The sequence below is a fragment of the Amblyomma maculatum genome, chromosome 1 (assembly GCF_055883805.1).
Source record: "Amblyomma maculatum isolate TAMU_Amacu chromosome 1, ASM5588380v1, whole genome shotgun sequence".
Classification (NCBI taxonomy): Eukaryota; Metazoa; Arthropoda; class Arachnida; order Ixodida; family Ixodidae; genus Amblyomma; species Amblyomma maculatum.
In genome coordinates, this window is record NC_139344.1 from 351215525 (window position 1) to 351228564 (window position 13040).

At 45.4% G+C, this 13040-nt stretch overlaps 1 protein-coding gene across 1 annotated transcript in view; it reads left to right on the forward strand.

Moving 5' to 3' along the window:
- Positions 1-12214, forward strand: part of barc (RRM1_TatSF1_like and RRM2_TatSF1_like domain-containing protein barc) — a 31282-nt gene extending 19068 nt beyond the window's left edge. Inside the window, exons 5-7 of the mRNA XM_084590312.1 lie at positions 5235-5331; positions 9717-9806; positions 11621-12214. Coding sequence (XP_084446438.1) covers positions 5235-5331; positions 9717-9806; positions 11621-11980 — 547 coding nt within the window. The 3' untranslated portion in view covers positions 11981-12214. The remainder of the gene's footprint in view (positions 1-5234; positions 5332-9716; positions 9807-11620) is intronic.
- The last annotated feature ends 826 nt before the right edge of the window (positions 12215-13040 follow it).

A 13040-nucleotide genomic window follows, 5' to 3' on the forward strand; every position in this document is an offset into this window, starting at 1 on the left:
GGACAATCTAGCATCGTCAACTTTACCATGGGTTCTATGGTAAAATAACCCACTTATAATAATGCTGTAACAGTAGATTATTGGTTATAACAATTGCATTTGGTCATTGAGTGCAAACCTTAGCAGGAAAAAAAACCCACAAACACTGCAACCATGCCAGCCAAACTACATCACGAAGTCTTAAAAATGCTGAAATGTGGTTATATAATATTTGAGAATTTTATGAATTTTCAGTGAACAGTGTTCAGGAAAAAAAGGATGGTCGTTATGGGTGCCCCCTTGTATTTGTATTTGACGGGCGAGATAGGCGAAACTATAATTGTTACTTAAAAAAACAGCTTGTGGTTTCAGAGTTTGGGCTACACTAAAAGTCCATATAATTCAATTTGCCCTAGGACGTCATCGAAGTTAAAGTTGGCCAAATTTCAAACTAACAAAAGTGAACACAAATGAATTCACTGCCGTCAGGAAGCACTCCAGTAGTGAGATCATTCTAGTCTATATTTTTTTGTAAATCCATAAATTTTCTTCGCAGAAGGCAACAGCCAGTACCCTTTCTTCTAAACTCTGAGCATTGTGGGAAGCCTTTTCTTTGCCTTCAAAACTGAACAACTAATGGGAAACCTCTGCTCACTTTTGTGGCACTACTGGTTATAGTTAATCGTAGAGTCCCTAAATAAGTATTTGGAGGCTATGAAAGCTTCATAGCCACTTTCTGATTAATATTTTTAACACTGCGATTGCGTCCACGATTCCCTGTTTAGACGCCTTCGCAACGTCATTATACATTTTATATTTAACTTTTCCATAGCTGGAACAGCTGGGTTTGAAAATATTGTGAATAGATACTTAACATAAATGAGAAACAATCAATTTCATAGTTCATTGAGCAACAATTTATGCATAAATACGGCTGCTAGAAGCGAGCCCGGTGGACTTGGAAGCCCGTAACCCCATATATAAATTCTCAGCAAGCTATGATGTCTGCTGTTCTGGTAAAATTGAGCAGCAGCAGTCGTGTTTTTTCTAAGCCGAACTCAATTTCACCCGTTGTTCGATATATCAAACTCCACACTACGCACTGGAAGGTGCGCTTTACCCAAAGACGATCACATCACCCTCGGCCGTTTGCCGCATGACGTTTTCAAGCCACGCGTGGAAGGAATGAGTGGGAACAGTTCGGCGACGGCTGGTTAGGGCAGTGCCGCACCCTTTTCCCAAAGCATGTACATCTGCAGTGGTCGTTTGCCGCTCACCAGCACGTGACGCTTGTAAGCTATGTGCTTGAAGGAACAAGAGGGAACTGGTTTGGCAACAGTTGGTACGGAGCGAGCGCAGCCAATGCAGCCGTGATGTTCGGGAGAGGGGAAAAACGCGATAGAGCGAAGCGCAAGGGTGTGTCCACTCTTCTGCCGAGCTTGCTCTCTCCTTCGTCTCTCTTTCCCGGTCTTCATTCGCAGCAGCATGCGCCAAGCCAGCTCAGCCCGTAGCAGACAGAGTGTCGGACACTTTCTCTAGCATGTGTTGTGAACCCTCTGCGCATGGCGGCTGACGTGCGATGCACGTCTCGTGTAATCGTGCTGAACGTGCGTAAGCTATGGCAGCTGCGGATGTTATGAAACGGCAGATTTATTACTTTTTTTTTCTTGCGACAGTCATCCATCTTTGGCGTGCTGAGCATGCTGCGTAGCATTAAGCCATGGCGGCTGCGTATGTTAAGAAGCGGCTGATTTTTTTTTTTGCAAGATTCGTCCATCCTTGCATTCATGAATCAACGAAAGCACGCGGTCAGCTGCGAATGTGACACCGGCTTTCAGCATTGTGTGCTTCAAATGGCACTTCCAGCTACAGTCGAGTCCACTTATATCAATATTCAAGTGCCACAAAATTTCCATTGTTATAACCGATAATTGTTATCAACGGTTTGCACGAAAAAAGCATAACAACTGCAGAGAGGGGTCACGGACGGCAAGTGACATGCGAGCTCCGCCGAGACATCGTTTTGGTGGCCCCGAAAGGGGTCTTGTAAAAAATACGAGAAGGTTGCCGCGGCTGCCCCTCAGCTTGAGAAATCCCGAAGTAACGCTGGGGTGAAAAGAGAGAAAGAAAGACGAAACTTTTATTTAAAAGCAGAGGAGGTTGGAGCACGCAGGCCCCTGGGGTGAAATCGCCGCAAGCATCTCACCACGTACATCTCACTGGCTAGCACGAGAAAACCCCATGTTCGTTAACCTTGCTTGCCTCACGCGAAGCGTGTCGACATCCTTCTCCATGGCATCTAGGTACACCACATAGTGCAGCGGAAGGTCCCTCGCGAAAATAATGCCCCAGAGGGACTGAATCAACTGCAGGGCCTCTTGCGAAAACAATGTTGAGGCAGCTTGCCCTACCACGTCATCGTCGCTGTTGTCGCCGTCACTGTCGTCGTCAGGCGCCTTGTTGAACGCGTTGCACCCACTGTCAAACGAGGACAACTTCTCAGAGGAGCGGATGATCGTCGACACCGTCAGTTGCGATAGTGCGTACTCCTTCGCGATACTGCACTTGTCGTCTCCAAATCGATAGCCGCGCGCTTTCTTTTCACCGGCAACATCCGATAATCAGCGGATGGATCAGCCATCTTACGTTTCGGCGGCGATTCAAACAAGACGAAGAAACCGCGTAGCCAGGAACGACTTCGACGCAATAAACTTGCACAAACAACCAAATCCGTTCGCAGAACTGCGCAAAATGAGGGGCGAGAGGGTGAGCGAGCAGATCAGCGAATCAGCCAAGGCCATGGATCAGCGCTGTCGGCGCTTTGGCGAAGTCCATTTGTGTTTCGGATGGTGGCGCAGCGCAGAACTATGGGCGCGGGGTGGAAGGGCAGCGGGAGAAAGGCGCGCGGGCTTGCAATGCGGAGAAGGCCAGAAAACAGGTTCTATTGTATGAGCGTGTGGCGGGGAGGGTGCAGCAGCTAGAATTTCTTTCTTCTTTTTTTTTCTTTTCAAAGATTTCGCATTCAACTACCTTTTGGCACGAGAACTCGGGAGGGAGACTCCATTGTTATAACCGATAATGTGGCAAGGGGGCATTGTAGTAAGCGGGTTATTTTACCATAGAAAACATACAAAAGTGGACGGTACAGCCGGTTTTCATTGTTGTAACCGATATATTGTTAAAACCGGTATCGTTATAAGTGGACTCGACTGTATCATGCTTCCCAATGATTTCGTGGCAGTGGACTACACCCACCGCAAGCGTGGCGTGATAAGGCTTGTGCAATCAAGCCATCATGAGCACTCTGTCAAGTTCGCTCCCTGCCACCGCAGGAGCTATCAAAAGACAAACATGCCGTGACATTATCGGTGTGCAGCATCTTGGCACTGCCAGTAAATGAGCTGTGGATATGACGGCTGAAACAGAGGGACGTGGCACTGACTAAAGCTTTTTTGTTTTGTTTTTTTTAATTCTCAGCGGCAAAAGCAGAGGAGGTTGTGTTCATTATGTGAGTGGGTTGATTGCGTGACAAGTGCAGTGTCATTTTTCTCGATCGTAAGCTGCATCTCAAGCTGATTTCTGTATATCAAATTATCAATATATCAAACTATCTCGCGATCTCCTTCAAGGATACATCTGGGTTCGACTGTACTAATCTAGTTCATTGTCTTGCTACTCGGGCAATATGGAGTTGCAAGAGAGGAAATGAAAACATCATGCGGCCGTTCTGCGACTGACCTCGCTTTTTAACTAAAATGTTTGTGCTACCTTCACAATTCCAGCGTGTGTGTTTATGATTTGTAGAGGTTGCACAGCATCGCTGAATGGTCACGCTCTGCTTGGTTTTCTAGCCTCTTAATGGTGGTGCTTAGTTTGAATTATTAATGTTGGAACTGATACAAGTGTTTAAATTGATGAAACTGCATCCTACGTAGACATCAGCGGACAGAGACTTCAGTGAGTTTGAAAGGATCAAGCTGTGCAGTTCGAATTATCCTCGTGTTGTCGCCTTCATGAAAACACTGAAAAAAAGGAGCTCCGACATGAGATGTGTATTCCTCGCATGCGCTTGGAAGGGATATGGCTACGAGAAGTTGCACGACCTGCATCGGCCAATTGGTGGGCCAGCTGCCAGTGACTCTGTCACGCTTAAGGTGATGCCGCCATCTGTAGCAGGTCTCTGTAGTCTTGTTGTATTATCATCTCTCCAATGTGTTTGTCACTTGACTGGGGACAAACCATGCCAGCCCCTCATTTCTTGTGGTGCATAGTTGTGTTCAACTTGCGAAAGCTCCCTGTGTGCAAGGGCTCCTATGCCTGCAATGCTTCTCAAGGTCGCTTCTGCCATTGTTATAACTTTGTCGAAGTTTTCTATTGTTCTCTTACTGGGTCCGCTGCGGGCTGTCAAATATATGGGGCCCTTACTGCTATCCTTCCATGGGCTCGCTCATGGCTATCAGAGGCAAGTCCCAGTCAAGGCCATTGTGTCACTCTTCTATCTCTTTCTTTCACCTTATGTTCACAAGTTTTCATACATTGTTTGGGTCACTGAAAGTGCTGTCTCCTTTTTGGTGCATCACTCTTGGAAAAGAATGCGACATGGAAAGGGGTGAATAAAAATGTCCATTGAAGACCCTCTTTTCATGCGCTGCTGTTGCTCAACACTGCAGTCATGCCCTTATGTCTGTGTGTGTGCACGGGTCTTTCAAGTTGGGATTTAAAATTGCTGTGAATGTAATTAACAACCTTGTTCGAAGCATTTCTGACTGCACTCAGTTGGCCTCGAAGCTAAGCCATTGTTGTAGGTAAAAATGGCTGCCTGGTCTCGGCGGCTTAGTGCATCTAATCTGGACTTGCTGCATGAGTTTCTCTGGCGTCGACAAAGATTCGTTTGTTGTAGGTGGTTTAACACTTATTTGCGGCCATCCCTCTTCAAATCACAGTGAGCATCAGAAGTGGTTGGTTGCTGCTTAGTGACAGTGGCAGTGATATTGCTCGAACTGTCACGAGCCCTTTTTTTTTTAAACCAGGCGTAATGGCAGCAGGTGGTGCAATATGACATGCTGCCATATGCTGCTGGCTCTTCAGAGTATTGGAGACTAGAGGTTGAAGGTGTTGTGTAATCTCGGCCTAGTATCAATGGGGAAAGGGCCAGCGTTTTCATCTTCGTACTCTTTGTTGTACCAGTTTACTAGTGCTTGGGCACATTTCCTTGGCCACCATTAAGCCTGTCTTGTGCGTGTGTGTGCGTGTAGGTTGTTTGACTGGCGGCCGGAGAAACTGCGGGGCATGCGTGACAAGAACGAGTGCACCGTGGTCCTTAAGAACATGTTCGAGCCGAAGGACTTTGAGGTAGGGCTCTTTTGCTTCACAGGGTGCATAACTGCTCAGCCTTGACTTATCTCGTAAGGGTGACTGTATGTTGGTGGTGTATTCCAAATGCAAGCTTGCATGGATCTTGGTAGCAACAACAGAGTGCTTTAGTGGTTGCCAGCCAGTGGTAGAGCTGTGCCAACTCCTGCGCCTTCTAGGAGCACATGACAACAGTAGTGAAGCTGTTCCATGACATGCGTGTGCATATCGGGAGCAGAAGGGGCTATACCGCTCGTCATTGCGTGGCTCACTGCTCTTAGGTCAGCATCTGGCGTTGTTGCCATCGAAGGGCCGCAGATCGCGGTGTAAGTTTCGACATGCTTCTAGGTAAATGTGGTTACATTTTCACCTCTCTTGACAGCAAGCATTTCCAGAAAGTGCCGCAGCAATGCACTCTAACGGAAGCTGGAGGGGTGTACACCACTTTTGCTCCCTACATTACATGTGGTCTGTGTTATCATTGCTTCTATCATACTCTCTTCTCATTTTTTTTTTCTTCTAGCACTGTTTGAAATTTTTTTTCTCTCGTATTACACTCACTTCCGCTTCTTTTCTTGCTCATGCGCTTTCTGTCCACCTCTCGGAGTTCTTTTACTGGTAACAACCTTCCTAAGTACTATTTTTGTGGTCTTCCCTAGCCAACTTCCACCGCCATGTGTGGGAAACTTCCAGTTGCTAGTCAATGCCCGTTTTCTCGCTCATCATTTTGTATTGTTCTAAACATGAGCTCAATGCCTCCTGTAATGCTCTGCATGGGCTTAGTAAGCTACTCATGCTTTCATCTTAAATTGAGGACAGCGTAGAAAACTTAGAAAAGGCAATCATGTGAGGGCTGTTCAATAAAAATTTCCATTATTCACTCTCTTTGGAGTGCGAGCGGCGAAACTTGGCAGATTTGTTTAGTATTTCTCTACACAGGTTCCATCCAGTGACGCATATTTCTCTCCTCTCTTAATGCTACTGTAGATACCTTGGTTGTGGAAGTCAAAGGGTTGTTCCAAAAGCCATGTTTTTGACTTGACTTCATGGCTGAAGAAATGGTGAAAGTCCGATGAGGCGAATAAGGGGTATGCGGTAGAATTGCAAATTCATCTGTGCAACATGTGACATGAGCGAGCATGCCATATCTCTTATTTTTGATGGCCACTTGCAATTTCCACAGCAATGGAGCAGGTGTAGTATGCTTCAGTAATCATTTTAACCTTTTTTTTTGGACATCCATCGAGACTACTCTGCGCCGTCCTTAAAGGCTATGAGCATGACCTTGCCAGCCTTTCTTGTCCTTGTATTTGTTTGCGTAAAAACCCCTACATCAAATTTGTCCAGGGTCTTCTCCACGTCGCCGAAGACGCTGTGCACTTGTTGTCTTGATGACCACGTTGTTCATTGTCAAGGTACTTATCGGGAAGCAGAAAATATTAGAGTGTCTCTTAGATGTCAAAGTCTACCCCTTCTTTCCTATCCTTTGCCTCTCATCGTTTGCCTCTTATCGCTGTTCATTGCAGTACTACATATAATTATAATTGGTTTACAAAAAAGGAAAGGCACAGTATCTGTCACACATATGCGTTTGGCGGTATGAATTTGGATGGTACACTATCGCTGCTGTCGCTTGGTGTGCATTTAAGTGTAGTATTGAAAATGTCAGGAACGCTAGACAAAAACAAATCTTGCGGAATATGACAGATCTTGCGCACAGATATCGCGCGCAGCACTCAAGCACTGCACTCGCGCATGAGATTTCGTTCTATGAGCCTAGAAAAGCTTTCGCCTTAATAGGCCGTTCTCTTCTTCACAATCACCGCCATGATAAGGCACGCAACGCCACATGTGACAGAGCGCTTCCATGGACACTTTTCACACAACCACAGACTACCGGCCATGACTAGTGCCCTGCAGCTAAAAAAGTAAAAAGCAAGAAATAGTTACGCTGCTGCTGTCGCTGATTGCAAGGAACGGACTATTTCTTGGCTCTCAACTCAGCTTGCTGGTGAGCCTCCTGTGGCACTGTCAGCGCCCGCGAGGTAGTCCTGAATGCTTGCTGCACCACACAATGCTCGTGCTGTGTAACGAGGCCTGCCGTCTGCCACTGAAGAGGGCCAACATGAAGTTCGTTATATCCATTTTATGTCGACTCCAGTTCACAATACTAAATTAAGAATACATGCCTGTAGCAAAAATATTCTGGAAGAGTTCTATATAGCCGATAATTCATTATACGTGTATTTATTACATATACGCTTCACTGTATTTACTGCGTTATGAATGAGCTTAAGTGCACCTAAAGATGTCATGAAGGCACTGTGTCAAGCAGTAGTGCAGGGAGTTTGTGAATGACGGCATCTTTGCCATAGTTCCATTTGCCTTCTTTTTTTAGCTAGTAAGGAAGGTGGTGAGTGGAGTGCAGCTGGAGGTAGCAGCTGCTCACTTTAGAGACTTTTTACCAAACTAAGCTTCGTAGGTTTAAACAGGCCCTAATTTCTCTGAGAAGCATTGTCTTGGTGACAGGGTGAGCAAATTTGGGATTGACATTGGCGGTAGGCACCTCATTGGTGTGCGTAATGCAATGCAGGTTACAAAACTTCACATTGATGAAATGATTGCACTTACAGTGTTTCTTTTTTTTTTTTTTTGTTGTTGCTGGTGTTGTAGCCTTAGATGGATGGAGAAAGGCATGTTGCCTCTGCTTCATGTGCAAAGTAATGTAGAGTGCAGCAATGGCAACTTGAAAGTGGTGCATGGAACTCAACGTTTCATACTCTTTATTCTTTCTTTAATTTATATTTCTCTTGAGGCAGTTTAAGTGCATGCCTAATTCAAATATTCTTCGTGTTGCAAGAGACTGAATTAAAGAGGTATCACTACAAGATTCTAGACTTTTTTGCACAATTTGTGTTCCTTTCTAGAAAAGTGCTAATTTTGCGCATTGAAGAGGGTGGTGAGCATTCTGATTCCGATAGCCATTGAGTGCATTTGTCTGTATTGCCACCTCACCAAGTTTCACTCATTGGCACAGTTTAGTTCAGGAAATGGTTAGGCTTGGAATGGTTAGCATGCAAGAGTGTGGTCATGACAATGTGCACATTATATATTGAATTGCGTGGGGTTTCTTCAGAAAGCGCATCTCTAAACTTAATTATTCTTTTTTTTTTGCACATTGGATAACTTCTTGATCCATAGGTTGAAGCGCGGCGCTGGTTAGGAGGCAGAAACACAAGCCGAATCGCCTGCAGGTTGGAGACATTGCAGAAGAGCGCAGTTTCGTCTGCGTTAAAACCGTCGCTCGGATTGTAGGCTGCTACGTGTTCTTTAAGCGGGATTTTCTGCCAGTCTTTAACCACATTTTCGTCCATTTCCCCCCTTTCTCCGTGCACGGCTTTAAAAACAAGGCCATGCCTGTGTTCAAAATGTGCAAACGAACCCTTCGCATCACGTGCAGCAGCGATCCACCGCAATAATGCGTTCTCCAAAGGTGGATGGGCTGCGGCGCAAGCGCTTCCAACTTAAGTGAAACTTCTCATCTTCAAAAGCTTCCATTATCTGTGCTTCATTCTTGATGTTTGTTGATAGAGGGCTTCTTTTGACGTCGAATTGATGCATCACCTGTTCTGTGAAAGCGCCGTCCTTCAACACTTTAAGGATCTTCACTTTTGTTGCTAGATACTTAGCCGAGTACTTTGCACGTTGACAGAAAGCAGTAGCACCGTTACCACTACCAGAGTCCCTGGGCACTACACATTTCACACACGGCGACACCTTTTGTACGTTAGCAGCATGCAGTTACGGGTGGATAGATGATGGTTGTAGCGCGCTCCCAAAATCCACCTTTGATGTTTTTTTTTGTTTTTTTTAAAGTGTAGAGCAGCACCACCTGCCGTACGTTTTTGAAATAGCAGTTTCTGGCGTTTTTCGGTCCTTGAGAAATGATGGCTCTAGCGATGCATGCTCCGAAAACATTTCCTGCGGCAGCCTCGGCCCGTCTCTAGTCTGATTGAACCAGTGCGAACACAATTTAACGCCGAATTAACGAGAGTTTGCTGCAACAGACCTATGTACATTTTCGAAGGGAGGGAGGGATCATGCCGATTTATCCTAATTTCCGGATTAACGGGGGCCAAATTAACGAGGTTTTACTGTAGCCTTTTGTCGGTGACATTCTGTTGTCTGGAGTTATTTGCTGTTGTAGCTAGAACACTGTGTACGTGTGTACACCGACGTGTGTACTATGCACATGTCTGTTATAATCATTTTGGGGTGGGAGCACTTATGAAATTTCACACTGTGATGATTAATGTTCAAAATAATTGCAGCATAGAAGACATCACACTACTTTGTGTACACCATGACCTTTTGTCCTCTTGCAGTCGGATCCTACCCTTATCCTGGAGTATCAGAAGGACCTGCGGGAAGAGTGCTCCCAGTTCGGAGAGGTCAAGAAGGTCGTCGTGTATGATGTAAGTGTGCCAGGGGGCAGTGTGGCAGGTATCGGAAGGCTGCCGCTTTAGGTGTAAGACTTTCTCAAGTTTGAAATTGTGACTTTTTTCCTTTTCTGCATTTCTCGTGCCTTCAAGATGTAGTGACAAATGTGCCCATACATCCTTTTTCTTTTTTCCTTGAAGCGTTTTAATTTGGTTTCAATCTTTAGAAGGGTCATAGAAAGCATATAAACTGAAACAAATGAGGGATAGCATAAGTGGCTTACAGTGTCTAAGAAGAGTTTGTGAATGTACAGTCGAACCCACATACTGTATTTACTCGAATGTAACGAGAGTCTTTTCATGATTTCTGGCTCTCATAGTCTACTCTCGCGTTATAATCGAATACTGCGATTTGGTTGGTAAAAGCTGCGCTGGGGTACAGCCATATTGAGTCCGCCACCACTCGGTTTCGGTTTCCACGGTTTTACTATGTTATGTTGGCAACATGGGTACCAGGGAAGCCAAATCAGCCAAATCCCAATCTATCCAAAGTAAAAACGTTGCACTTTTTCTCATGGGCTCAGAATCGCATTGTTTCTTCGGAAGACGCAGATCACGTTCGGATAATCGGCATGAGTGGATTACCAGCAGCGCCGAGCAGGTTGATCCGGAGTGGTTGAGCGTAACAGTTTCGTATCTCAGAAATAAAATTTAGGCAGGCCTAAGTTTACTTCCAGCTGGCCTCTTAATGTTGCATTATGCTATATTATAGGGTCCCGCAAAGTGTCCTTTATTTCTTACGTCTGAAATTGATTTTTTTTTTTCGTACTAACATTAAACACAGCACATTTTCGCCGCTAGAGGGCTGGTTTCCAACAACAGCAAACAAATAAAATAAAATGGCCGTTGAGGCTGCGGTTGCCGTCCGGAGTGGTTTGGGCACGTATCTTGATAGGTGGAGTGATAACGTGCACATGTTATCGACTGGCTGCAGTGCACCTGTATGCCAGCCTGCGTTTCCAGAACGTTTTTTTTTTTTCCTTTTTTTTTTCTTTTATGAACAGTACAAGCCAGCTTTTGTATGAAGCGGGGTCTGCCTAAAATTGCGTCATATTATAGAGGTTTTTGATACATTATCTCTATGGAGATTTTGCCGGGGTTGTCAAATGCGTTGTAACCGGGGGACGTATAATCGAGGTTCTACTCTGTTTAGTGTCTCAAAAGTAACTCGTATTGGAAACGAGAGTACTCCCTTTACCCTTCAAGGGAAGTGACCGATCACCTTTCGCTAGGAACTTCCTTGATCTTCCTTTCCTAAAAGACTGCCATCTGACACTGCATACATCTCCCTCGAGATAAAGACGACCTTGGGTGAAAAGAGTTGAAAGGAGTTCAGCCCTGCCCATGTGATAGGGGCATTAGAGCTCTCGTGTGTTACAAAATGATCAGTGGTGGCTTTCTCCAAAGCACTGTTTGCAATGGCTTTGATGTGAGCCTCAAGCTCAACAGCAGTTGTACCAAGCGCTGCAGCGCGAGCTGCAGCGCACCAGTCTGTCTCTACCAAATATTTGGTGCACGCGCTTTCACTCACTGAGTGCGCGTACACCACATTCACATTTCTGGGTTGTAGAGTAGGTCGTCTGTGGCATATTTTATATATCACGTTATCGATATATCCGAGATCAACTATAGTTCGCCGCGGAGCATTCCAGCATGTGTGAGCTTAAGCAGTGAGGACGCACAATAGCAACTGCACTTTGATTGAAGGCAAAGGCAGCAAAAGACTGAGCCATACGAGTTTGTTTCTGCTAAACAAATTTGCTTCCTTTGTGCCTTTCGATGTTTTACAGCGAAATCCCGAAGGTGTTGCAACAATCACTTTTAAAGAGCCCGAGGAAGCAGATGCCTGCATCAGTCGGATGAACGGCAGGTGGTTCGCACAACGTCAGCTGTCAGCTGAGACGTGGAACGGCCGAACAAAGTACAAAATTTTCGAGACTGAAGAGGAGCTCGAGGCACGGCTAAAGAAGTGGGATGACTTCTTAGACGGTGAAGACGAAGAGAAGGATGCCAAGATTGGTCCTGCAGAAGCACCGGCTGCTCCCGAATCGTCCTCTTCTGTGAAGAGAGAGGCGGACAGCAGCGCAGATGCTGAAAGTGGTGCCAGTGGGCAGAAGAGGCAAAAGACTGAAGCAGGTGGTGCCGAATGAATGTGGTCCCAATGGACCATTTTTTTTTAACCTTGTTTCTTCCTGTACATACAGTAAAGCCTTGATCACCTGAAATCAGTATAATTAAAGATGTGGTTAATTTGAAGGTTTCGGTGGTCCCAAAATTTACAACAGAACTCTGGCTTATTAATTCAGAAAGTAATTAGACTGTCAACTAGATAATTTCGCAACACATTGTGGCCTTTGAGGCAATAAACGTGGGCATATGCATCAGTTTTGTGCTGCCAGTCGTCTTTGAGTAATGCTTGCTCCGCAGAGGCAGCGACCACAACTCATGCGTTCATTTTCAGTTTCTTTTCTTAGCCCTCCCTACAGTGTCAGAAATTTTGACCATGTAATACATTGAGTTTACGAGGTATGTCTTGGTGTCGGCAAAAAGTCAGAATAATCAAGTACGTCCGAAAAATAGGGTGTCCGAAAAATCGGTCGTCAACTGTACATGTGGAATAATCAAGTATGTCCGAAAAATAGGGTGTCCGAAAAATTGGTTGTCGACTGTATATGTGGGACACTTTGTCAGCCACGGGTAGTGGTAACATGTAGGTAGTACTGCATTTACCAACAGTGCATGCATTTGTAGCGATAAATGTTTTTTCTTTTCTTTTCTTCCTTTCAGTTTCTTTGCTTAGTTTTTCCTGCATCACGATTTTGGTAATGATAGCATAAAATGAAGTTAAGGTGGACATTTAAGCTTCGCCTTTAAGGATATGATGCGATAGCGTAGGCTACCAGCCCACATATAAAGCCCCGCTTTACCAAGCCGTACGAACGTGCCTTAGTGGCCTAGGGGTAACGCGAATGCAAGGGTTCTGGCAGGCTGATTCTGGCATAACCGTCCCATATGAAAAGAGAGACCCAAGTTGGCTGTTCCTGCCAAGTGTAACACCAGGCAGCCCTATATCCATTCAGTGTGTGGTCGTGCCAGCTGCCAGCTGCGTGACCTTTAACGCTATCACATGAAAATGCTTCGTGGTGCTGGCAAAAAAATTGGTGATGGCTTAGCTTGTGGTTCCTTGGTGTATTTGTGGCTTACCTTGTT